At 34.1% G+C, this 26,261-nt stretch overlaps 2 protein-coding genes across 9 annotated transcripts in view; one reads left to right on the top strand and one right to left on the bottom strand.

Annotated features, from left to right (window-relative positions):
- Sema2a (Semaphorin 2a) overlaps nt 1-26,261 on the top strand; it is a 515,491-nt gene that overhangs the window by 12,386 nt on the left and 476,844 nt on the right. The window lies entirely within an intron of this gene.
- On the bottom strand, nt 18,968-25,117 carry LOC135847542 (uncharacterized). Of its 8 annotated transcripts, none has more exons than XM_065367105.1 (10): nt 24,977-25,117; nt 24,393-24,691; nt 23,467-24,280; nt 23,101-23,252; nt 22,539-23,025; nt 21,676-21,983; nt 21,350-21,559; nt 20,670-21,252; nt 20,403-20,524; nt 18,968-19,390 (listed from the first exon to the last, which is right to left on the bottom strand). In XM_065367105.1, the coding sequence occupies exons 5-9, from the start codon at nt 22,594-22,596 to the stop codon at nt 20,436-20,438; spliced, it is 1,248 nt and encodes a 415-aa protein (XP_065223177.1). In that variant the 5' UTR covers nt 22,597-23,025; nt 23,101-23,252; nt 23,467-24,280; nt 24,393-24,691; nt 24,977-25,117; the 3' UTR covers nt 18,968-19,390; nt 20,403-20,435. The 8 variants fall into 5 exon arrangements, 4 of the variants coding, with proteins under 4 accessions (XP_065223177.1, XP_065223176.1, XP_065223178.1 ...); XR_010559191.1 differs by having other exon boundaries at nt 18,968-19,372; XR_010559194.1 differs by having other exon boundaries at nt 18,968-19,248.

The raw sequence follows: 26,261 nt of genomic DNA, 5'->3' as shown, positions 1-26,261 counted from the left end.
ATTGCAGATAATTTCGTATGTTACAATGTAATTTTAATGTTTGTTTTTTTTTCAATCATTCATGCAGTTCTTGCTCTCAGAAAATCTTCACAGCTCATCAACAGAGATTGAGCTAAAATTTAACTCATTGAAAGAACATTGCAGTAATTTGTCAGAACCAAGTTTTGAGCTACCAAAGTTGATTTTTTTATTTTTGGCGAATTTTTGAAAATTTTCGGACTTGTAAGGTGAATCTTCAAATAAAAACTTGAAAATCGATTCCTATTATATTTTAAAGTCGACTGTGATCATTTCAAGTTGATCTGAAACCTCCATGTAAAAGTTGGCTTCTCTGAAGAGCATTAAAACTACTCCAGAGGGCGTTACACAGTGGGATGTGCAAATATTTAGGAGGAAAAAAATCAAGAAATCGAAAAAAACGAACTGCACTAACATGACCAAAACTAAATCCCAACGTGTACTATAACCCTCGAATGATTTGCTTTCACTTGTGCTGGCAGTATAAACGCATGTTATGTTGCAATGGCGGTGTGTTGAATAGAAGCACCTGGTTTCATGACAAGATGCACTTGTTTGAACATGCGTGAATTTTCGTGACATGTGCGTTGATGTTGATACTGTTGGAGCTTTCTTGTAGCATTTTTAACGTAGATTTCAAAAATATGCTTGTTTTTTAGTTTCGATGTTCCATAGGCCGAGTAATCTTTAATTAAAGTCAGTACATTTTACTGTGTAAATTCAACATAAACTTCCAATTATAAAAAAATCCTTGATGTTCCTTAAAAAACTTTTTTCATGAAAAGTACCTCTGAAATGTGTGCTTTTACATGCTTTTATCAGTTTTTGCCACAACTCGCCACCTTGGGCAAAAACAGGAAAAATACAACCAAAACTGATGTATTATTGCTACAAATCATCAATTTCTTGGAAATAAGGGTTTGGTGGGTAAAAATATGACCAGTGATGTTATGAGCACATGCTCGCTGCGCATGTGGGCGGACTTATGTCTACTAATTTTGACCAAATGCGCGAAATATATGCGTGAGAAAAAAACATTTGACACATTATTGTAGGCCAGAAGACCACCTAAAACAAGCGTAATTCAAAAAATAAAGTTCAGTAGTCGATCAAACAAAATAGCCTTGTTATTGTACATAGGTACTAATTCAGTCAAATAGGGATTTCACCTGGAATAAATTTGGGGAAAATTTTTTTTTACGACAAAATTCTCAGGATGGTGTCCTAAATGACATACTAAAACCCACCCTAAATCCGCGTGGAGCTTCTTCCCCCCCCCAGACTCACATTTGTGCCGCTTAGCACAGTTTTATGCAATCTTCTCGCGAGGAGTTGATTTTACACCGAAAATAGCTTTATTTTTGTATTCAATGTCAAGTTTCCGATCTTGTGATATATCAACTGTCCTTCTACTCTCAAGGGGTGGGGCTAGAACCATTCAAATAAGGGAGGTTTCCTGAAAAACACATAAAGGCTATAGGCGCCTAAGAGGTGTGAAATGGTTCCAGAAAGTGTTCGAGTTGATATTAGCATGGAAGATGGGTATGGTACCATTGAGAAACTTCCACGTAAGAAATTGCAGGTCCACATCCTCTCTCCTTTTTGAGGAACCCCTCTTTTTCTGAAATTTCAATAACACTTTTCTGAGCCCTATTTCAACCAATTTTGAAAATTTTTCAGTATGTTATGTATAATCCTTAGTAGGAAGTTTCTCAATGGTACCCATCTACCATGCTAATATCAACTCAAGCGCTTTCGGGGACCATTTCACCTTTCTTAGGCGCCTATATCCTTCATGTATTTTTCAGGAAGCCCCCCTTATTTGAATGGTTGTAGTTCCACCCCCCTTGGGGGTAGAAGGACAGTTAATATATCACTAGATCGGAAATTTGACATAGAACACAAAAATAAAGCTATTTTCGACGTAAAATCAACTCCTCGCTAGAAAATCGCGATAAACTGTGCTAGGCGGCAGAAAATGTGGGTCTGGGAGGAGAAGCTCCACGCGGATTTAGAGTGGGTTTTAGCATGTCATTTTGGACCACCATTCTAAGTAAGCATTTTTGTGCAAAAAAAAATTTTCCCCCAATTTATTCCAAGTTGAGTTCTCATATGAGCTAATTTGACTAGATAATACAGATATCCACAAATTTTCAACATTTCGAGTTTTTACTTCCTCCCCCTGCCACTTCTTTGTGGTTTTGAGTGAAAATATCTTTAAAATCGTGTTCAGCGCATCAAAAAACCTACATTTAGACACCCCACATGAAAATTTTCAAAATTTTGAGTTTTTACCCCCTACCCCTACCCCTCCTTTGGGGTTTTGAGTAAAAATACCTTCAAAATCGTGTTCAGCGCATCAAAAAACCTACATTTAGACACCCCACATGAAAATTTTCAAAATTTTGAGTTTTTACCCCCTCCCCCTGCCCCTCCTTTGGGGTTTTGAGTAAAAATACCTTCAAAATCGTGTTCAGCGCATCAAAAAACCTACATTTAGACACCCCACATGAAAATTTTCAAAATTTTGAGTTTTTACCCCCTCCCCCTACCCCTCCTTTGGGGTTTTGAGTGAAAATACCTTCAAAATCGTGTTCAGCGCATTAAAAACCCCCTATACCCCAAATTTCAATTTTTTTCCTCCTAAATATTTTCACATCCCACTGTGCGTTATGATCAACTTCGACCACTAAAACCTCGTGTTATCAATTCAGTGAGACGATTAGTGCAGGGGATTCGCCAGTCCAAGTTAGTATAAAAATCCTATTTGAAAAAATAAATCAAAAATCGTTGACATTCTCCTCACCTGTCAATGTCGACTCCCGAATCGACTTCGACTGATTTAGATGTAACCTGGAGTCTCCAGCAAAAGTAGATTTTTCTCCAGCGCATTGAAATTGCACCAGAAAGCAGGTGTAATCAACTTCAGCAGCTGAAAATTCAGTTCTGCATGTAAGTTCGAAATTATGAATCGATTTGTATTTGAAAAAAATCACCCATTTCTGCAAAAAAAAGTACTGGGAACTTTTTTTACCCTTCGCAGCCCTTCCCTTTGCCAAATGAACTGCAATCATTTTTTTTGCCGATCAAGAGCCTTAAAAAAATGAAATTGACCAAGATTTCAGTATGCTGGAGGGATATCAACTTCTGCTGAGGGCTCCAAAGTCGGCATGAAAAAAGTCGCAACCGATTCGAAATCAACTTTGGGAAGTAAAGGTAGCTCTCAATCTTTTTCTGTAGAAATAGTCGATTTTAGAATTTTTTTCAAGCATGAGATTTCGAGCTGCAAAACTTTCTTTATGAGAAAAAGCTACGTAAAGAAATTTTTCATTTCTATTCAATGGATTAAAAATAATTTTTCCTTTTAGCTTAAAATTTTTGCTACAATTTGAGCTTTTTGGAATTTTTGATGGTAGAATGAGGGGAAGAGGTGCCCAGAAATTTTTTCTTTCATATTGGTAAAACTTTCTGAAAGAAAATAGTGAAAAATGTCAATTTTTGAAAAATGAATTGTGTTTATGTACCTATGTATGTATTTTTCTTCCGTAATGTTTTAAGTTACTAAAATTTCAGAAAAAATTTTTGTACTCCCCTCCTCCTCATTCTACTTCAAAAAACTTCAAAAAATTAAAATTACAATAAAAAGTTCAGGTAAAAAAACGATTTTGAATTATCAAAAAATAAAGAATCAATTGAGATGCAATAGCAGAAAAAATAAAATTGCATTTTTTTCGTATTTTTTGAAGGAAAATAAAATAAAAAGTCACTCCATGCACCTTTTCTGACAAAGAGAGCTTCGAAACCCGAAATCTCGTATTTGAAAAAAATCTAAAATCAATATTTCTGCAAAAAACGACTGAAAATTACCTTCGTTTCCCAAAGCTGACCGGCTAACCGCTTGAATCAACTGCAACTTTTTCCATGTCCAATATGGAGCTTTCAGCAAAAAGTTGATAATTTTTTTGAAAAATTCTACACTTTTTAATCGTAGAAAGTCTTATTTTTCTTGAAATTTTGTACTTGGGAGAGAAGAAACACATTCTGCTCTTTTTTTTTTATCAGAGGCAAGGTTTCACTCATTTTTTTTTATTGTTGTTGTGAGTATCATTGAGCGTGAAAATTGAAGAAATTTTTCATCGAAACTCAAAGATGAGATTGATTTTGCTCCCAATCCAATATCTAATGCAATTCGACCAACAAAGCTGATTGAAAAAAGAAAACGTTTCACCCCTGATACTGCAAAATTAGGCAAACTATCCTCCACACGTGTAATTCAAGTTGCCATACCTGCTATTTGAAGGAATCGTGGTAGTTTCTGAACACCGTGTACGTATATAAAAAAATTACCGACGTGTATAGCGCACATGAAGATGACACGTTGTACGAGTAATCTTTTTCGCCTTTTCAGCCCTCTTACCTCTTTTACCCACATTCTCGTCTCTTCAGCTTTATATTTTCCGTACGTTGTAATGTTTCGTTTGGTATACTACGTACAACTACGTAGACACAAGAACACATATTTATAAGGAACGAACGCGGCGAAACGTTGGTATATAGCGTGAAATTTTCATATTGTAGCGTTAAATTTAGTATATAGTATTGCATTATTATCGTTTACGCTTAAAGGTGTTATAAGCCAGGTACCTTTAACGTAACGTTTTCGTGTTTCTTACCTGTGCAGTACCGAAATATATATCAAAGTTAGTCGGCGTGCTTTTATTAAACTTGATAGGCTTCATTTGTATTTATTTCCAACGAACGAGTGTCAAGGGAACGAGACAAAACTTTATCAACATTCTTCTCCACCCCATAGACTTCGTCGACTTCGAAAGTAATGAAAATAGACAATCTAACTTTGTCGAGGTTTTTGTCGCAGTAATTGCAAATATGCTTTTGCAGTTTGAACGGAAATTGTGACCTGGTCGATTCTCTTTTCGCACTGGTGTGTGGTGGTGTTCTTGATAGTTGGCGAAGAATATGAAATACTGGAAAATGAATGAAAGTTTCGAAGTACAAATTTTTGAAATTAGAGGAGAGTTTTATGGGCGTAAAAATCCCTCCTTCGCAGTGTCTAATGAATGCAGGGAGTAGTCCTGAAAATTTATGGAACCATTTTCCTAATGATTAAGTATCAATTTTTGGATCAATTTTTACTATTTTTTGTTCATTTGGAATACTTAGTAAAAACTTACGAATTCCTCTAAAACATGATGTGATAATTCCGTTGGAAGTTTTTCAAAACACGCTGCTCACTTCAATTCAACTCAGAATGTAATATACATACATATACATATGTACGTATGTAATATCACCCTTAGATACAAAACTCGTTGAAAAATAACAGTTGAAATAAAAAAAAGAAAAATATAGCGCAGGAAAAAGAAAACATCCCGATACAAATTCCACTTTATTCAACAAATATGTACTCGTATACTGAAAATATGCTGTAAGTGTATACGTCGAACAAAACAAGACACGCGTGTAATTTTTCGATTCCGCGAGAAACACAAGTGGTTTATAATTAAGTTTGATCGCAAAATAATGAGCCCTTTTGAGAATCGCATCGCATCGCTATAAAGTATACACGATTTAAAGACGAACGAGGGGGTATAAGCACAAGCAAACTTTTGCTATTCGCGGAAGACCCCAACAAAGAAGCGCCGAGAAAGAGAAAGGCGTCAACCAGGTGATTCTCTTCTCAAGGAATAATTTCGCTAGCAGCGTCTTTCCAATCTGGTATGTCTAGTTGTAAAGGAGTTTACTTTAATGTCTCCGATGAGAGCCGCAGAGGAAATAGTTTCAAGTGTTTTGTAACGAAGAAAGGTTTTCTTCGTTTTTTTTTCGCGTGCTTTTGCCTTTGCTTTTGTAGTACATCAAACATGATACGCGACAGAAGGGGGTAGGGGGTTGGTGCGGTTAATTGGGTTTCGTAGTGTTTGTCTAAGAAACCTATCAGTTGGATAAGTGATTTTCATTTCGTCCTGTCGTCATGATTGTACCCTTACTTCCTTGTAGGTACACAATGTGCATGTGTTTTCTCACGATGATATAAGACATTTTTTTCCAGAAAATGTTAGCTCCCTGTGGATTTATTTAGAATGGTATTCGAGAAGGGAGCGTATGGAGGAAAGTGAGCATCGTATAGCTGACTGTGACATTTTCAGAGAGAGTTTTAATAACTAAAATATACCTAGTGTATATTTTGGCAAAAATTATACATTTCTGTAGAAAAGAGACAAAAGAGTGGAATGAAAAGTTCAAACTTTTAAAAGACAAATTTAGGGTACTGGGTAGACCTGCCCTAAATCTGCATGGGAGGGAGAGGTAGATTCGGAAGCGACTCCGTTGAAATTTTTTTTCTCCATCTTATGATTTTCATGCTCCTAATTTTTGCCAAGTAAGTCAAAAAAAACGTAGGTACAATATTATTTTTTTGTCAAATTAAATGAGCTAATTTTCTCAATATAATTACAAATTTTCAAAACCATTCATCATAGAAAACGTAACAAGTTTTTAATTGAAGTGAAAAGCTCGAAAATAAGTCATGATGTTTGGGCGATTTTATTTTGAAAATTTTTAAGATTGTTGAAAATAGGTAAGGTTGTTTTTTTTACAAGATTCATGACTTTGTTGAGATAGGTACCAGAAAATCCTTCGATTCGTCAAAAATTCAAATACATTTTTGCATGTCTTGCTAGTAATAAAAAAATCCAATGTTTTATTGAAAATTCGTTAATTGTCTAAAATTTTAAAAAATCGGATTTATGTTCGAAAAATCAGGTTTTGATTTAAAAAATGGAGAAATCTGTTCAAAAATCACTAGAATATTGTTTGTTTGACAGGTCAGCCGAAATCGCAGATTTTGCGTTTCAACATAGGACTTGCACGGAATTTTTTGAACCGTACAAAGGTAGATCAAAAGATCAGGCAAAAATTCATCACCTGTCAAAATTTCAAGTGCTAAAGTGCCTTTTTCGATTTTTGGTGAATTTTTGAAAATCAAATTTAGGCCAAAAATGAGGGGGAAAAATCTAAATTTTACCAAATTGACCAAGAAAGCTCAAATTTGGGATATACCCTATTTTCGACCTGTCAAATCGATCGGAAACTGTTTCAAACCGTTTTGAGCAGTTCTGGAGCCTCCAGCAGTTTTTTGAAACTCGAAATTCCCACAAAATTTCAATAAATGGAGTGGGAAAGCCAAAATTTATTCTGCAAACTAATTTCAATACGCTACGAAGTCAACTGCAGGTGGATTTCAAGTAGCAGAGATGCTACGCGGTTACTTTTTAAGTAACCAAGTTACTAAAGTTACTAATAGTAACTTTTGGTTACTTTTTAAAAATTTTGGTTACTAAAAGTTACTTTTTCCGAGTTTTTTCACAAATTTCCTTTTTTTCTTGAAAATTTTACCCAGAACTCTTTTTCTTTTCATCAAAAATGATACTGTTTTACCTCTCAGGAATTGTGAATTTTCAAAAGCTTTTGCCCTCGCTTCGCTCGGGCTTTTATTCATATTTCTATGAATATACGTAATAATCTCCTGAAAAACTGAAAATTTTGAAGCCAAGAAAATCAACTTTTTACTTACATCACTAGGAATGACGTTGTTTTACGTCTCATATTATCAATTTTCGCAGCTTTCGCTCTCGCTTCGCTCGGGTTTTTACTCATATTTTTACAAATAACAAATGGTACCTGAGTATATGTAATTTTCTGAAAACTTTCAAAATTTTAAAGTTTTGAAGCCACGAAAATCAACTTCTTGCTTAAAAATGAGGTTGTTTTATGTCTCGAATCATAAATTTTTCGCCTTCGCTTCGCTCGGGCAGATATGAATTCTACTAAGTACTACAATTTTCAAACATTTCCGAAAATGGAAAAATCAACTCGACAAATTCCAAAAAAATTATCTAATCATTATCTGACCAATTATTTGGAAAAATCTTGTTGTGGGGGGGGTCTGGGGGTGGGGGGTAGAGTAAAAACTGGGAAAATCTAGCGTGAAAAGTTGAGAGAATTTCAGTCTCTCCTCCCCCCCCCCCAACACATCGCTTCATCACACCTCTGAAAATAAAATGTAGTAGTTTTGTATGGATCAGAGTTTTTCGGTCACCTCACCTTTATTTCTTGCATTGAAAATTTTTTTGGTCACTTTTTTGGTTACTTTTTGGTTACTTTTTCCAGCTTTTTTGGTTACTAAAGTTACTTTTTTTGAGAAAAATTTGAGTAGCATCCCTGAAGTAGTCGTTTTGGAGTCTCCAACGACTTTTTGAAAATACTGGAGCCTCCAATAGATTTTTGAAACTCAAAATTCCCCCAAAATTTTATCAAACGGAGATGGAAAGCCGAAATTTACTCTGCACTCCGATTTTAACACCCTCTGAAGACGACTTCAGGTGGGTTCAAGTCATTTTGGAGCCTCCAGCGACTTTTTAAAAATTACTGGAGTCTCCACCAGATTTTTGAAACTTGAAATTTCCACAACATTTTATCAAATGAAGTTAGCAAGCTGAAATTTACTTCGGAAACTAATTTCAAAAATCCACCTGCAGTTGAGTTTGTAGCGTATTGAAATAAATTCTAAAATTTGAAAAACTTTACCACCTCATCTCGAGAGTAGGTGCGTGAGAAGGGTGAGGGTGAAATGTGAAGAAAGCTATTCTCAAAATCATTTTAAAAATTTAGAGAAAATGTGATTTTTTTTTGAAAATGGGACGGAAGGGTCTAAAAAACGGAAAAAATAGGGGAAAATTTGGTTGCAAAAAAAAGTTGGAAAATTTAATTTCGTAAAGGTGGGCACTCTGATCAGGGATCCTTGATGAATGTTCAAAAACTCTTCTCAAATCTTGTAAATAATCATTTTTTTTGGGAAGGTGCATTTTGAAGATTTTGTAAAACGTCTTTATGTCACTCTGACACTTGAACTGAAGTAGTATTTAATATTTTTCTTAATTCCTCGACGCAATTCCTCAATAAAAAAATCATTTTTACTTCTAAATTAAATTCTAAAACTTCCCTGGTTTCATTTTTTTTTTTTTTTTTAGAGAGAAGTTATTGTTTGAAATATGTACCAGAAAAAAATTCCATTTTGTCTCCCCTCTCCCCTCCCCATACTCCCTTGAACAGATTTGCTATTGAAAAATGGGAGATTTGGAATCCTTTCCGTACATATTTCTAACAAAACTGATGCTATTGATTTTTTAGTAGAAACAAGCTCCATCGTTATTCCGTCCAAATGAAAGATGCTATGTACCTAGATATTTAGACAATGCTATCCTGGGATTTTTTTTGAAAGTTCAACAGACACAGAACAAATAAAAATGTGACCAAACTTTCCTCCTTGAAAGGCTCAATGTTCATCTTTTCGATATAGGTACTTTGATGCAATTTTCCAATATATATTCAGGTACCGCCTCCTTCATTCCCTCGTAGATTGATATGATGCCATAATCTGGGTTTAAACCCCAGGTAAAAAGCGTCCTATTCCGTTATATTTCCAGCTCATGTAATATTGTAACATCGACGCTCTTGAATGAGATACATTGATATACTTAGAGAAAGATATAGAATCATCTTCTTGTTTAGTGACGACGACGACGATGACATCGATTACGACATCGAGGTGCAGATTACGTTGGTAATTCGTCGACTGTAAGCTCAGATTATACGCGAAATAATTAACACGATAAGAAGATAAGAGCGTTGAACAGGGACGAGCCTCACCTAAGAGATATTTCACGGGTAATAATGTGCCGAAGGTGGTTGGTACAGATTCTGCGTGAATATAACAGACAAATATACGATGTCGAAGGGATATTGTCGCCGTGGTCGCCTGAGGCTTAACCCTGTATAGTGAAAGTTAGCTAGATGGTGGACTGAATCAACAACAATGCACGAGATATTGTACATATAAAATAGCCGGCAAACTCGCCGAACACATCGTTTACTGTACGAGTGTCATACCGAGACTAAACTTAATGCTAAAGAGAGGGTGTTTTAGAGATGTTAAGGACGTGAAACAAGGCCGAAAAAAACAACCACCTCGATATGGTTAACAGTTTGCGTCGTTTTGGCCCTACTTTCCTCCAACCCTATGTTTTTTTCACGTGTTCTCGCCCACCCTTCTTCGTCTACGTCTTGGGTATCTCGTATTTGCAATTCAGATGAAGTCGGTTGGATGAAGCCACTTCGATTATGAATATCTTTTCGTAAAAATCATAGCAAGACCGCCTTGTTGTGGCTGCTACCTCTCGCAGGGTATTTCTATTTTCACTTTGTATACTCTTTGCTGGGACACTGCGCTGGTTTTTGGTTCGCTTTTTACGTAGCTTTGAATTTTATTAGCGGAAAAATTTTCGTCGGGCGGTACATTGTGAAAGGTATAACGTGCTTTTACGCGCGATTAAACCATCTCGTTTTTAGTAATTTCATTTGAAGACGTGCACGAGCCCGTACTTTGAAACTTTATTAAAATAAGATTAAGAGATTTCTCGTCTTTCTTTTTTTTCGAGTTTTTTTCTTTTTGGTTTTGCTCGAGTGCGATAAACGGTGAGATTTTTTCTCGTTTAATCGACGATGTACAAATTTGAATATTTACTAAACATAATTAGATAATTTCGGGTAAGAGGAAAAATACTCATTTTCAAGAAATACCTTAGAAAAAAAACCTACACTTACACTTCAAAGAACCGGTATTCACAAATTCCGTAACTGAGTCATTAATTCGATCACGCCCGGCTCTTGTTTATACCCCTCTCTTCGTGCGTATTGTTGCTGTGTATAATATGTAAATGTTGGTACATCTAAGCGATTAATTTACTCTCTTAGATGAAAAAGTACAGAGTAACTGGCCAGGAACCGGTTGCAGCCACGCAGTAGTTCGGTTTTGTAACGAAAGCCGACGAATACGACGATAATGAAGACATTAGTAGACTCGAATAAGTTATAAATTTATTTAAGAAAATAGCCTTCGCGCCTTACGCCTTCCATCGTGTATTTGGTCTCCCATTTTTTTCTTTCTCGTACACTCCTAATAGCGTATGTAATAATGATGGGACTTTTGATACTACAACGGGTCGTTATTTTCGCCGCAATTATTTCCAGCCAACAGCTAATAATGTTTTTCGAGTGAATGTCCAGGTTTTATATGTATAAGTGGCTCTTGGTGGACGACGATGCGATGGAAAAGAACCCGGTGTGAATTTTTTCTACCATTCTAGCTTGCTTTTTTACGACTCGCTCGCGATACGAATAGAAATTGACGCGAATACCACGTCACGGTTTGGTGAGCGAGCTTTTGAGATGGGTTTTTTTTGTACTTGGAGTGGTTTTTATTTTTATAGTATTTTTGCTTTATGATGGAAAATTGACGGTTCTGTGCTGCGATTATGGTTGGAATTTAATATGGACATCGAATTATCGATTGAGAAATATCGATGTAATTTATGATACGAGTTCATAGTCCTGGAATAATATTTCGTATAGGATGTTTTGTTATATGAATGAATTCATTCGACTTTTTTTTTATTCGTAAAATTTTTATTATGTTGGAGCTTTCTGTTCGGTATTTTATTCGAAGCGGTCGAGCATCGATTATACTCCTTAATCGAATGCTATAATAATAGAGTTGCAAGAGAAATAAAATGCAGTATTAGGATTTTCGTTTGTGATATTTTTATGACCGTTTGCGGTATTTTCGAGTTGTATCTTTAGCTATAAATTTCGATGATTTTCGAAGGAAGATTTTTAAATGGGATTCTAGTGTTTTTCCTTCTTGGAAATTGAAAGTAGTCGAAGCTGAAAATTCTATTTTTTCAACGGATCAATTTACTCATTTTATATTTTTCGTTTTGTAATAATTTTTAATCAGTAGATCATTGACAAAATGTTCAAATTATTGATTTCTGACGAATAAGAAAACTGAGAATTGAATACGTTTACAGGGTCTCCACACTTCTGGAAAACCTGGAAAAGCTGGGGAATTTTTTGAAAGTGTTCATCTGTATTTTTTAAATAATTTTAGTAGTTTTATTGCCCTACTTATTTTGGAAAAAATTTCCCTCGAGTTTCGTTTTGTTCGGGCTTGGAACCGAACGTATTGAAAAACGTGATTTTTTTAATGCAAAGGAGGAGTAATTTAAAAATACGATGTTTTTATTTTGAAATAAAAAAGGTCTGGAAAACCTGGAAAAGTCAAGGAAAATCATTTCCAGAAATGAGTGGACACAGGGACGGACACCCTGTATAAAGTAAAGTGACAAATATTGATTTGTTTTCTCATTTTGAAATTGTATTGAAAATCTATTTGAAATATTATAAATTTTTTCTTCATTTGATTTTGATAATCTGAAGGGGAAAAAATTCAAAGAAATTGTCATCGAAATAATCCAGTTGAAAAAATGAAAATTTTCTGCACTTCGAACCTCCTGAATTCGAAACAAAATTTTGTCAAAAGATTGATTGTATTTATTTTTGCAGTTCGTTCGAATCTACGATAGCGATAATTCTTGATAATTTTTTCTCACTAAAGAGACTGTTATTTCGATGATGATGAATGCACGTACGAGCTACGAATACAGAAAAAAAGAGGAGGAAAAATAAATGGAGACAATAGCAGCGCGATTATAAAAGCGAGGTTTTTTTCTCATCGTATTTGGCGACACTCGCGTAACCCCTTAGCTTAAACTCTCTAGAGAAAGGTGCTGTTCATACCTTCGTACTGTGTAGGAGAACAGTACACTCTACTATGAAAAGTACTTCTAATGTTCATTACACCAGGGTAATGGCAAAGGGAAAGTGTTGTAATTGATCAAGGGCTTTGTTCCCTTTTTTTTTCTTCCTATTATTTACCAAATTTGTATATTTTATCGACTACGTGTGCTGGAGAGGAGACGAGACGAGCGAGGGTGCGCGTGAATTGATTTTTGCATGTGTGACACGACTTCGGTATTTATATACATTTGGGGGAATTTCAAGAAGGGGTTGGAATTTCGTAAAGATTTCGCTCTGGCTTTTTGACAAAGATAGGGAAAGAGTCAGCGATTGCTTTAGCAAAGAGAGAGAATTCGCCGCAGCGAATTATTCGCGCATATGGCGTTGTTTATGATAATATCGACTAATTCGGAAAGCAACTGTGTCATAAACGGTGTAAAAGTACGTTAATCTTTCCCTCGAATCTTCCGTTCGAGCTAGTAATCGATTTTGTTATATTTAAGAGTTGAAATTGGCTGCGTTTTTTTCCCACTGTTTGTAAAATCGTCGAGGGAAAGGAAGAGAGATATTGAATAGTTTTTCTCGAATCGAACGTTAAGTCTGTGGTGGGTGTTTTCTTTCAGCTGTTAACATTTATTCATCAATTTGTGCCGAAGCGAAGGCGACAAATTGCCATCGTGGTGTCATTTTTTGTCATTCGGATGTATTTAGCGTCGCTTTTACGCTTCGCTATCAACAGATTGAAGCGTGAAACGTGAGCGAAAAAAGGTGCAAGATTTTAGCTCGAGTTTTGCTCGACGATTTGATGAAATGGGGTGTGTTTGTTTATAGGTGTAGTTTTTTTTCTCGGTTTGCAATTTGCGATAAAATCTTTGAAAATGAATGAAGTAGTGATTTTTTCCAATTTTGGGACATTTCAAATATCATTTCCTCTATTTCAACTCAGAATCGGTCTCAAATGGCTCCCACTGTCTCCAGATCATTCATTTCAGTTTCTTATTTGGAAAAATAATTGTCAATTCTAGGGAATTTTTTCTCTATACTTACAACAATTTTTGGTGCGCATAAATTCTCCGAATTCGATTTTAAGTTCATAAAATTTTTGAAAGGATTTCCCATTTTTTGATATTTTCCTAGGTCTAATGAAAGTGGTGCTGGGAGCGCACCAAACTTGAAATTGAAAAAAAAAACACAAAAACCAGAAAAAAAATATAATAGATAAACAAAAGTTGAAAATTTTGGATTTTTTGGCAGAATTCTTCTGAAAAATCCATCTTTTTACGGAAAGACCTCGAAGCCCGCCTCCCATTTTGAAAAAGTAAAAATTGAATAAAACAAAAGTCGGTGAATTTAAAAAAAAATGATTTTGTACTTCATGGTTCTTCTAAAGAAAATTCTCAAGTTATGTTGGTTTCCCTGTACATGAGACATTTTCAAAAAATGCTTCGTTTTTGTGTTGAAACTGTTTTTTTTTTCAATCAATCAATCAATCAATCAATTTTATTTATTTGGTTCAGTTTTTACAACTTTATCACAAAAAGATGATTGGTATTAATAATTATTTAAAGATAAAAATTAAAGGAACAGGATTTTAAACCTGAATATCTTGGAAAAGTAGTCTAATTATGCTCTTTCGAGTCTTTCCCAAAAAATATCTCCCCCAGCCACCTCATTTTTAAACAATTCTTTTCATTGGGTGTTCTTAAAACTTTTTTTTTTTTCAATTATAGGGGGTTCTCCCAAGAAGACCAACATTGTTTATGGAACCATTTCCTTGAAGAAGGGTTTATCTAGAAAAGTCGTGACGCATAAATTGAAAATTTTGAAACAGTTTTAATCGACTTTTAAAGAAAAAACGTTTGAAAAATTTCAAGAATTGAAAGCCCATCGTAGCTTCACGAACCCCCCCCCCCCCACACACACAATGATTGTTCATTAATTAATGAAATTAATTGCTGAGACGTTTGAACAAATATTGATTGTTCCCTTTCCGCCATTTTGTATGTAGGGCTAATTGATATTCGGAAGATCTGAAAAATTGGTTCAAAAATCAGGGAAATTTAGAGTAAATCATTTTTTTCGATAGACTAAAGACTTCGTGTAGGATCGAAACAAAGTTGCATAAATTCGTCCATTTTTTCAGGTTTCAACTGTAATTGGGAGACAGGAGGTTAGCTTGGAAAATCCAAAAATCAGGTAGATGCTCGAATAGTTCAAAACCACATACATTGAGTGCTACCAAAATTTTTGCTTTTTATTGACCTAAAATTTTTCATTAAAAAAATAACCGAATTTGAAATGATTTTTTTTTTTAAACTTGACTAAATTCAGCGATTAGAATTTGATATGGAGTAGTTTTCTTTGCGCTCTTTAAATTTTTTTTCGTCTGGTGCCAAAAACTTTCTGCCAGTTGAGACTTCTCCCTTTTGATGTTGTTGTTGTTGTTGTTGTTGTTATTTTTGTTGTTGAAACATTTTAAATGATGATGAGTTATGGACTGCGATGGTTAAATTTTTGGAATAAAGAACCAAAACTGGGAGATTTCGGTATCTTTCTTTCGAGCACTAATTTTGAAAGAAAAAAGATTTAAAATTTATTGCTGCTCCTACAGTTTGGAGACCAGACAAGCATATGTACATAGACTTAGTATATGTTGCATTGTTTCTATACGAAGTTTTACTTCTCTGCTTCTTTAATCAAATAATAGTGTAAATAAATCACTTTCCTTATCATTAAAGGAGTGGCGGGATGGACCAGTTGAGCCAGGCAGGATTTCGCAATTCGGTATTCTCCTGAAGCACAAGCAATCCTCTCTCATGCGGATTACCAACAAATGAGCCAAGTTTATAATTCGGATCTAAGATGATGATAAATTATGTTGTAAGATATCTTTGTTACGCCTCGCCTCGTCTTCTCTTTATCGGCTGCAAAATAATTCGACTTGTTTTCCAACGAAAAGTTTCTTTTTTTGCGGGTGATTCGAGCAAAGCGCCGCGCCGGATTCGATAAAGCCATTAAAAGATGTTCATATTTGGCGTGTCTCGGCGAAAAACTCGTAATAAAAGTTGGACCGGATGCGAACGATACGAGAGGTGTCAAATATAATATAGATTAAAGTTTTATAGCTTTATTCCTCGTAGCATCGTCGTCGATGCTTCTCCACTATAACGGTGCACCGAGCAACGAACTCAACCAATAATACAGCCGAAGAGAAAAACACCGCCAAAACTACGATCAGGGGAAACTTTCGCAAAGGTTACTTTGGAAAATTGATAGCCTAACGACGAGAAAGGCTGCCGAAAAAAGGCCGAAATGGTTCGCCTTTTTCGCTCTATTCGCTGCATTTACAGCGATTCGCTTTGCCGCAGCATCGAATACTACGAACCGCGTATAGTGCGTACTTGCCTTTGGGCTCCTCCGGCCACCAATTTTACGCTGACTTTTCAAGTTTACGTAATTCTCGACGGAGTCGTTTTCCCATATAAAATATGATACCAACAGCGTCGTTATTTTTACTCGGCGTACTAACGCTGCCGCATTCCGGCCTTCCACGTTCCACAGTCAAACACAAACGGCAAATTTTTCTTAAAGAATCCCCGGAAAAGGAAAAGAACAATTATGGTGGTAGTTTGAGGCTTGTTTTTTCTAGCTTTTTTTAAAATTTAAAGCCGGAAAAACGCCTAGAAGCCCCCCATGTTACGCGTATTTCGATACGGTATTTAATTATGTGCAAGTCGCTCGAGGAGTAGCTAAAAAAAAAAACTCTCGAGTAGTGACCAAGCTGCTGTATTTTGATACCGCCAAAAAAATACAAGTATCAAGATAACGCTATGAATGCGATAATCAAAATTTATAGGTTCGAGTTGAATAAAGACGTGAAGCGAATGGCAAGGTGCTTATTTCGGATGGAAAATAATTAGTTAGCGAGCGTGTGCGAAAAGAAAGAGGAAAAGTCTCCTTTTTCGCTAAACCGAGTCCGGCAACTTTAATGATTTCAGATTTAGTTGCGGCTTGTGTTCTACATTACGGCAAACGTTTTATCTTCAACGAAATTGAAAGTCAAGACAAATAGCACACTACGAAGCTGCGCCAAGTTTTTTGAAAACTCTTCGTATCGCGCGTATACTGAGAAACGAGCGAAGAAAAGTTTTGTGCTTTTTGAAGTTTTCTTTCCCGTTTCACTCTTTGCAATCTCTTTTACTCCTACCTCTATGCGTATTTTTCTTTTAGTTTTTTTTTTACTTTCTTTTTTCTGGTTGTTTGGATGATATGCGTGAAATGTTGAGAATGTATTAAGAAAATTAAAAACCGTTTAGAATTTTTTTTCGCCGAATTGAGGAATCTCCAAAAATGATTTTTATAGGATGGTGAATTTAATATTACTTATAGATGTAGATGAGAAGAAAAAAACGAAGTGTTTAACCAATTGAGAATATGAAAAAAACACTTGCAATATTGAAAAAACGTTGAAAAAATTTTTGAACAGAAAGTTGTTGAATTGGAAAGTGGAAAGTGATCGATTAACTTGCTCTAGACGTAACAAAAAGACCTATATTTATGAATTGTTGAATTACTTGTTAGTTTACGTATTGCGATAAATCATATTCACTGAGAACTTTTGACCACATAAAAAAAGCTAAAAAATGATCGTATTGTAGTGAAGTAAATAATGATGTTGCAAGACAGAACACTAAAATGGACAAAAACGTAAAAAATTCCTTGCTATCGATAAAATTTTTTGAAAAAAGTTTTTATGGTTGCCTTTTCGATTTGAAATATTGACATTAAAATCAATTTCATCAACAGAATTTTTGTTTGGATTTTTAAAATTTTTCTACCATCAAAAATTGAAGTGTTCAAGTATGGCAAATCTCAGCTGAGCGGTTTTTGGGAATTTTCAAAAAAAAAGAAGGCCCTTCAGACGCAAAGAAAAATCAAAAAAATCACTTTCTTTAAATTTTCAAAATTTTATCAAAAATTCATAAATTAATTTGAACAACTGAATTTTTAAATTTAAATTGGTAGGTATGTAGGAATCAGACCATGCTCTTTTCGTAAATCACCTTCGCATTCAAATCGGATCGGAGATGGGCCCACCAGAAACCCCCAGTGATTCTCTCGTATGATATTGTTTATGGGTCTGGGCATCTCTTCTTTTTTGCACCCGCAATTACACGTGAAAAATATTCCTCAATTCGGTGATGTTTATCCACAGATTTGTACTCGTACTATGGGTACCTACTCAAAAAGCCAGCATCTTAGCAATCTGCTGCAGTCTTATTAGTAACACCTGAGTGGAAGCATCGACCAAGCTTACACTGCTTCAGCGATCGTCATCCGCGTAAACGAAGCAAACGCTATTTTCCATTTATTAAACTGCCCTTTAAAATTACCAACTTACCCTTATAGAAAAAAAACCACCCCGTCGTATATTAACCGAAAAACTCATTACTGTTTGGGCGAAATACACGTCGGAAAAAATCAACCTTAGCGACGATAATTTGCTCTTACTCGAAATCGTTTCTATGCTTGCTTCTCCTTCGGAAATCTCCGAATTGAAATTTCCTTTATCGAGCGAATAATTAATTTTTCCTCGAGTAAGCGAGCTGCGAAATGGGCAATTTTTCAACACACTGTCGTCTTTTCTGGTTTGTTGGCCGATTTGTTCTTTGCGACGTGTAAGTTTATAAGAATGTTATTTTTTTGTAGTCACGTGTTTGAATTTGGGAAAATTATTTCGATTTTGTTTTTCATTTTTGTTGCTAAATTGGTTTTAGTGTTTTGGGATTTAATCGCAAAAATTTCAAAAATATGAGATCATTTTTCCAATCACTTGATCACTTTTTGTTCTCAAATACCTACGTACAGAAATGTTGTAAGTAAATCAATTAATCTGAAACTAACTCGATCTTTGTGAAAGTAGCTACTCAATTTTGAAGCATTGAAAGTTCAATAATTCCTCGACAAAAAAGATATCCACACAAACTTTAATGCGTTCATTGCCTATTTTAAAGTGTTTTATAAGAACTATAATTTACTTACTCGTATCTGGAGTGTAAGTAAATTCTGTTCAATGTTCATCAGATGAATTAAAACAGTTACCAAAAACGTGAATAGTTTCGTGGTTCATTTCATTAAACTAGAATGTAAATCCAGTCGATAATCTGGGCATAAATTTCCTCGGCTTATCTGCTAAAAGCAGAAGGATAAAAGTAAGCAAGAAAAATACGTACAATTGCAAATTATACGAGAACGTTTATTATGGTAGGAAATTATTCAAATTAGCCGAATTAGAAAAACAATCGAGTTTTTCATTTACGTAATTTATTTAATGCTTTTTGAGTCGAATATAATTTTATTTTGGAAGCTTTGATAAGCAAATGAATAAAAATAACGAATACCGAGAAAACACTGCTCGATTTCTTGAGGATTGCGGTGCAAGGAAAATACTTTTTGGTTGAGTTTTATCCGTAGGTGAATGGATGAATCTGCTGCTTGAAACGATTTTTTCTTGTTCTGTAGTTGATGAAAATAATGTTAGAAATGATGTTGGTAGAAACAAGACTTGAGTTTATTAAGTGAGATCTTTGTTATTTTATTTTTTCGTCTCCTTCTTTATTCACGTCGATTGTCAAAGCCTCTACGAAAACAGAAAAATCTATTTAAGATAAAAAGTTTCAAATTCGTATTTGAATGAAGTGTAAATAACTAAGTATAGATTTGGCTTCAAAAATAGGTGATTACCGATTTATAAGCCTACCGAATTTTTCATGTCGGAAAAAACATATCTAAATTAATTTATTATGTAAAAATAATTTGTAAAGAGAAAAATAAGTAGGTATGATTTCGATTTTTAAGAATAAAATATAATAATTTTCAACACTTCTATATACCTACTCGTACTATTAGTATTTTATTTTAATTGAGTGTAAAAAAAACTTCCTTGTATCAGATTACGTCCGTTTGCTTCAACTAATCTGTTTTTTTGTTGTTTGTTTTAGGTGAGTACAGAATTTTTGCACTAGGAATAAGAATTTTTTGAAAATGAGTAAGTTTTTCGTATTATGTATTTTATATTCGTAAATAAATGTTGTACACACAACGTTGAGTATAAATATTTCTTAGGATGTTTCATGTTTTGTAATGATTGAGATAAAAATAGAAATTGAATTTTTATCCTGTTCGTACATAGTATCGAACAGTTTATGTATACGTTATAATTAACAGAGCATTATTTTGAAGTAGAATGGAACGAACCACAAAAAAAAATCGTACGGGAAGGGGTTAGAATAGGATTCTTTTTCTGATTCCAATCGAATTCTCATTGTGAAGGAAAAAATCGCATTTTTGAAGATGGCGTTTCCTTTTCCTAAAGAATCGCACTCATATGATTCTTTATGCGATTTCCAACAATTGAAAGTACTAATACAGAAAAATCCAGAAAATCGTCCTCTTCGTGATTACATTTTGACTACCTACCTATACGTATTTTGTAAAAATAGTTCTAAAACGTGTTGGGGTTTGAAAATATTTTGGTTTGATACCACATGTCATATTTTTGAAAATTTCGAAAACTGCCCCCACCCCTGAAGGTCATTTTTCAATTGTTCTGTAAAGTATTTTTAGAAACGTATTCAAGAGATGGATGGATGGATAACTTGTATACGTACCAATGGTGCTTTAAAAATCATATCTGGGCTCCGTCAGACATCAGCAGATTTCTTCAAAAGCTGTATGAACGAGGTTTCCATTTCCTGTATCTGTATCTTCGATAGAGACGAACGTGACAGATCTATTTCGAAGAAATAAAAATATGAGATGAAACATTACTAAATGATCACTGAATTTTTTCACGATACTTTCTTGGTGAAAAAATCACCCGCGTATACTTGCTTAATAGTATTGTACTTTAGTAGGTAGGTACATATTACACTTACATCCCATCGACGGCATTATTGTAGTTTCGATAGCTGATTCGATCAGATCCATTATAGGAACAGAAAATTCTTTTAGCCACGAGGACAGTGATGATGATGATTTCGATGTTAGTTCAGAGATGCTGTAATTTCTTGCCATTACTCGTATACGTTTAATTCCGTGGTCAATGAACATGGAAAGTTCATCGATGATGAATTTCAGTTCAAACTGCGGAAAATGTTCAAATCCAGCATCCAAAATCATGTTTCCTCGAACATTCTTCGTATGTAAGGAAATTGTATTGTTATCTATGCACGGTTCAAAACTCCACAGGCCAATAATTTTAATATTTTTGAAATTCACGTACACGATGGGAATATCAGGTATACTATAATAATAGCTATGTTCATTATCGGGGAAATCTGGATGAATTGACGTAATTCGTTCCTTTGGAGTTACGAGAATACTATCAAAAAAATTGTAAAAATCATCGCTTTTGATGAAAAAATCGCTTATTAAAGTCGTGGATTCCAATGCAATCTTATATTTGAGTTGCAGTATTTGTTTGTAGGATAATTCATAATTTTTCGAAAATTTGATACCCTGAAATAGAAGAACTCTTATGTTGAAAATATCAATTGTTGTGCTCTCATGACCATTGCTTTTTATTCACTGTAATGACTCATAATTATGTACATACCTCCTCATTCTCCACACGATCGTACGATACAGCAATGAATATTTTTTTGTCGTCAAGTTGATTTGATGATAATTTGGTGGCTGTTATTGAAAAGTTATCGTATACATGGACTACTTCGAACTCATAATAATGTCGACACCACACGAAACTACAAGCTTCATCTTTCACTTTTCCGTAGATAATAAATCTGATTTTATTCCAGCTGATGCTCTGAAATACATAGAAGATAACCGGTAGTACTTTTGAATACGTACCTACCTATACCTACTTTTAGCTATGGATGGAAATACATATATGTACTATGTAGAAACTTTTGATCTGTTTACCATTTCCGCTTTAGAAGTATTCCAGCGAATTCTCGCCTTACTCTCCTTGGAAAAATATGGATATCCAGTGTAGCGAAAAATCATACCATCTAAGAAGAAGTCTTCGTTGAAAGGTCGAATTTTCAGATCATTTTTAATTGATATTTGATGACGGAAGTATTTTCCTGCCTCGGGATGCATCCATGATAGAATTCTTTCGTTCAAATTATCACTATTTTTTGTACCTAATAGTTTGACAACTGTTTCATTTATTATTTTTGTAATATCGTATTTAGGAGAAGGGTCCCGCAAAGCCGTCGCATCGATTTCTAAAACAAGCGAAGATGAAATTAATTTTTCCCGTGGTGTGGCCGTTTAGGTAATGCGTATATGTATGCCTGAAAGTAAAAAAATGTAAGAAAAATAAAAACGAGTTTTTATTTGTACATCGAAAAAAGTCACTTTACGATTATGTTGTACATTGTTATCTATTCCCCCCCCCCCCCAGTTTCTCATTTTCAGTCAATGAGCATAGATGAAATGATTCGCATCAAATATGACATAAAAAATTTGTAAACACATCTTACGTCATGACACAGGATTTTTATCCCCAAAATAAGTTGATTTGATTTTTGATGTTCGCAACATCAAAAACGTTATACAACTATAGGTCACTCGATTTTTTGAATTTTTGTGGTAATTCAAAGGCTCGTAGAGACAATTAAAGGGGTTTTATCTCGATAATATTGAACTTAGAGTCACAAAAATAATGATGTACCTATTTTAATAAACCAATTCACTTTTTTTAAAAAAATTTTATGCAAATCAAATTTTAAATATCTACATTACAAAATTTATGTGTTATAATTGAAAATTCTTAGTACCTTTTAGAAAGAATAAAATGAGAAACGAATACAGCGTTTTTGAACGATTCAAATACATGTCTTCACAGTACAATAAAACGTTAAACTTTCACAAACTGTTGATTACTTCTGATGAATTATGATTTGAAGTTATAATTTGCCGAGTCAAAAATCAATTTCGAATTTCCTCATTTATAATTCAGTCTGTGTATCATTTTAATTCATATACATATAACGTACTAATTACATGTTTAAATTAAACATTTAAAAAACTATCGAGATGATTATCACTTTTTGCCTCATTTTTATTGCATGTAAACTATTTTTCATCAACATTAAGCGACTTCCACGTTGCGTTTTGATTGAATGTTTATTTTCACAAATTAAAACAATGTTGTTTATAGTAATCACCGATGAATTTTCAGTCATTTGATCTCAGAGTCAAAATTGTTTGATAGCAGAATCCTGAATTGCTAATTCTTGAAAATATTGTAATGGATTTCTGATACTGAAATTCAAAAATTATTCAAGTTCAGCAATAACAACATTTGACTCACTTTTATAATACTGTAATGAATTTTACCAGAAGATGAAGTTCTCAAGTTCGGATTTTGTTGGATGTTTGAGCTTGAGCTTTGTCTGTGTTATTCGTAGATTTCTCCAAGAGCTGTGTCAGCATGGTTTCCATTTTGAGCATCGTACGCGTTGATGGTAAATTTCGTCTATTTACTGTGCCTATACGTGTAGAAGAAGAACAAAAATTGTACATTCTTTTGCAATTCTGATCAGATTTGATTTTTTGTTCAAATCAAATTGAGTCGAGGAAATGTCCGGATTATATCTGATGCGATTAGATCCACTCATTTTCCACTCGACAAAAAATTTGGAGAGAACGCCGAACATATTATTATTTTTTTAAATGGAAATAGGTATGTATAAATGGACTCACCTTCGATGAATGGTATTGTCATTGTTTCAATCTCCGATAAAATATTTCCCATTATGAAATCGGAAAATTTCGTTAACCAAGGGGTAATTCGTGTTGACGGTGTTGAAGTATCCTCAAGTATGCTGTAATTTTTCGCCAATACTCGTATATTGGTAATTTGGTCGGAAAGCATCGAGAGCTCACCAATAACAAATTTTAGTTTGAATTGCGGAAAATGTTCAGATTCGGAATCCAACATCATGCTTCCTTTTACGTTTTTCACAAGTAAGGTGAAAGGAGTGTTTGCATCTCTGTAGCGATCATAGTGATGTTTGTAGGGCTCCAAATTCCATATACCTACGATTTTGATGTTTTTCAAATGAAAGTGGACGAAAGAAATAATAGGTATGTGATAGTAGTAGTGTTGTTCGTTCTCCACAAAATCTGTATGGATTGAAGAAATTTTCAGTCTTGGAATTATATGATTGAGAGTATTATTCATTAACGGCACAAAATCACTCTTAGTAATGATGCAATCTCGTATTATTGCCGGAAATGCCATACTCATAGTATGTGTCAATTTTAATTGTTGCTTGTAAGGTATTTGACGACATTTCTCAAATGCGTTATTCAGAAGTTTTCTGTTGTTGAACAATACATCGATTTGGATTTTTTCGTCGTCGTGGTGGTTTTCTTGCAGTTTTTTTGCGGTTATTGTGAAATTATCGCCAGATAAAATAACAAAGTTTTCATAATCACATTGTAAGAAGAGATTAGCTTTTGTTATTTTCACTGTTCCTTTGATGTGGAAATGGAATTTTCCGAAGTTTATTTGCTGTAATGAAATGTATTATCGATAAATTATCTTGCCAGGCACGAATAATCATTATTTAGGCATGAATAATATGTAGGTATGGTATATATAGATATTTAGAGTAAAGGTTTACCATTTCATTTTTTGATAAACTCCAATGAGTTATGTAAGGTCCGTTGATGAATAGACCCTCGCCGTAATGAAAGATATAATAAACCATGGAAATTTCATCCGCAATTGATCGGATTTTTTGAGCACTTTCATTTAATGTTTTTGTGGAAGAGTACATGTTACCGTATTGGCGAGAGAGCTTCGCTGATTTTATTTTTGCATTCAAATCGATTCCTCCAAAGATGCCTGCGAAGGAATCGTTCAGTATTTTCGTAACATCATATCTTGAGGATGTATCTGGCGGTGATGATGCATCAGTCCCTATATAAACAAACGCGTAATTTGAATTAATTTTTCAATGGTGAGCTTGTGTGAGACGCGATAGGTGAAGTATGAGTGAGTAGACATGAATGACATGATTCAAAATTCAAGCTAATAATTTGTTCTTAGTTTTTCAAGTTGGAAAAAGAAACTTGTGGATTTATTGAGATCGAAGAAGTTCATCTAGATGTTTGAACTTGAGGTAACGTACCATCCAACTTTAATGGAGACAGTTGATTTCTCAGTATTTTATACATGTTTGATAATTAATTTTAGAAACTGTACCTTTAAAAGTGAATAAAATGGCGAAGAAAAGCTTCGTCGAGGAATTCCAATCCATTTCGTTTGAGCGTATTCAATAAACGATTATGTACATGTGGTATGCTCGTAGCATCTTCGTTTATTGGATTGAATATCAATTTCAATCATCTAATCAACGGAAGTGATCGTTGTAAAAAATTAAAGAGCTCATCAATTGGATATTATGTAACTTAATAATTAAATAATTAATGCTTTGATGATTGGTATAGTGTTTTGTATGCAATATATTTTTTCTCTTTTTACTAGTCAAAATAAATTTTTATTTTAGAGTGTTTCATAATGAATGGTTTCCTATTACATTGATTGATTGATTGATTGATTGATTAGTATTTTATATTAAGTATGTATTAGTAATTAGTACCTATTTTAATTTTTGTAGTAGGTATATTCACTAATTTTTCTTGAGAAATTGCTCCTATCACTCATCATTCTATAATTACTGAATTGTAATCATCAATTTTTCAATCAATTTTTAGTACATAGATGTTGCCAGCAGTTCGAAAAATACAACAGATTTGCCCTGATGATTTTTTTAATCCCTCATAAAAGTTGAAGAGCTGCTCAACTTTCCTCAAACAGCTACTTATATGAATTTACATGAAATTGATTTTTGAAATTTTTTCAACTGTTACTTACTGTCCCTTCATTTACACTGATTTTCGTAGATTTAAAATATTTACCTACTCATTATTAAAAAGTAGAGTCAGGAAGTAATTTTATGTTAAAAGCACGAGATCGTTTCAAAAATCGTAACAATCAATTTTGTGAGGGAGATTTCAGATTTTTTCGAAATTCGAGATTTTCAGCTTGTAAAAAGTATCTAATCATTTATATTAATTACTGTTAACATCGTTCAATTTGATATTTTCACTCCCCTCTATCTTGTTATTAGTGCAAAAAATGAGGAAATGATGAAATTCGTCATTAAATACGGACAACGTTGTAATGGAGGACCCAGTACTAATTCCATTTTTTCATTCGTTTCAATAACAAGAACATCAGATTTTTTTGTTCAAATACATTTTTTTCTTATTCGGATCATCCAACAGAAAAATAATTAAAACCAGTAATGACAATGGACCGTGATCATAGGCAGAAATTCCCTTATCCAAAGAAATTCTTCAAAAAAAAAGCACTCATCTTGGCCAAATGCTTCGTATTTCTTTTCTCTGAAAAGGAAACACATCGAACTATAAGAAAAACGAAACAGGAAAAAAGAGATGAAAAAAACACCTCGTGTAACGCTTAC

This window comes from Planococcus citri, chromosome 5 (assembly GCF_950023065.1).
Source record: "Planococcus citri chromosome 5, ihPlaCitr1.1, whole genome shotgun sequence".
Classification (NCBI taxonomy): Eukaryota; Metazoa; Arthropoda; class Insecta; order Hemiptera; family Pseudococcidae; genus Planococcus; species Planococcus citri.
Note: the sequence above shows the minus strand (reverse complement) of the source record. Positions and strands in the feature narration are given on the sequence as shown.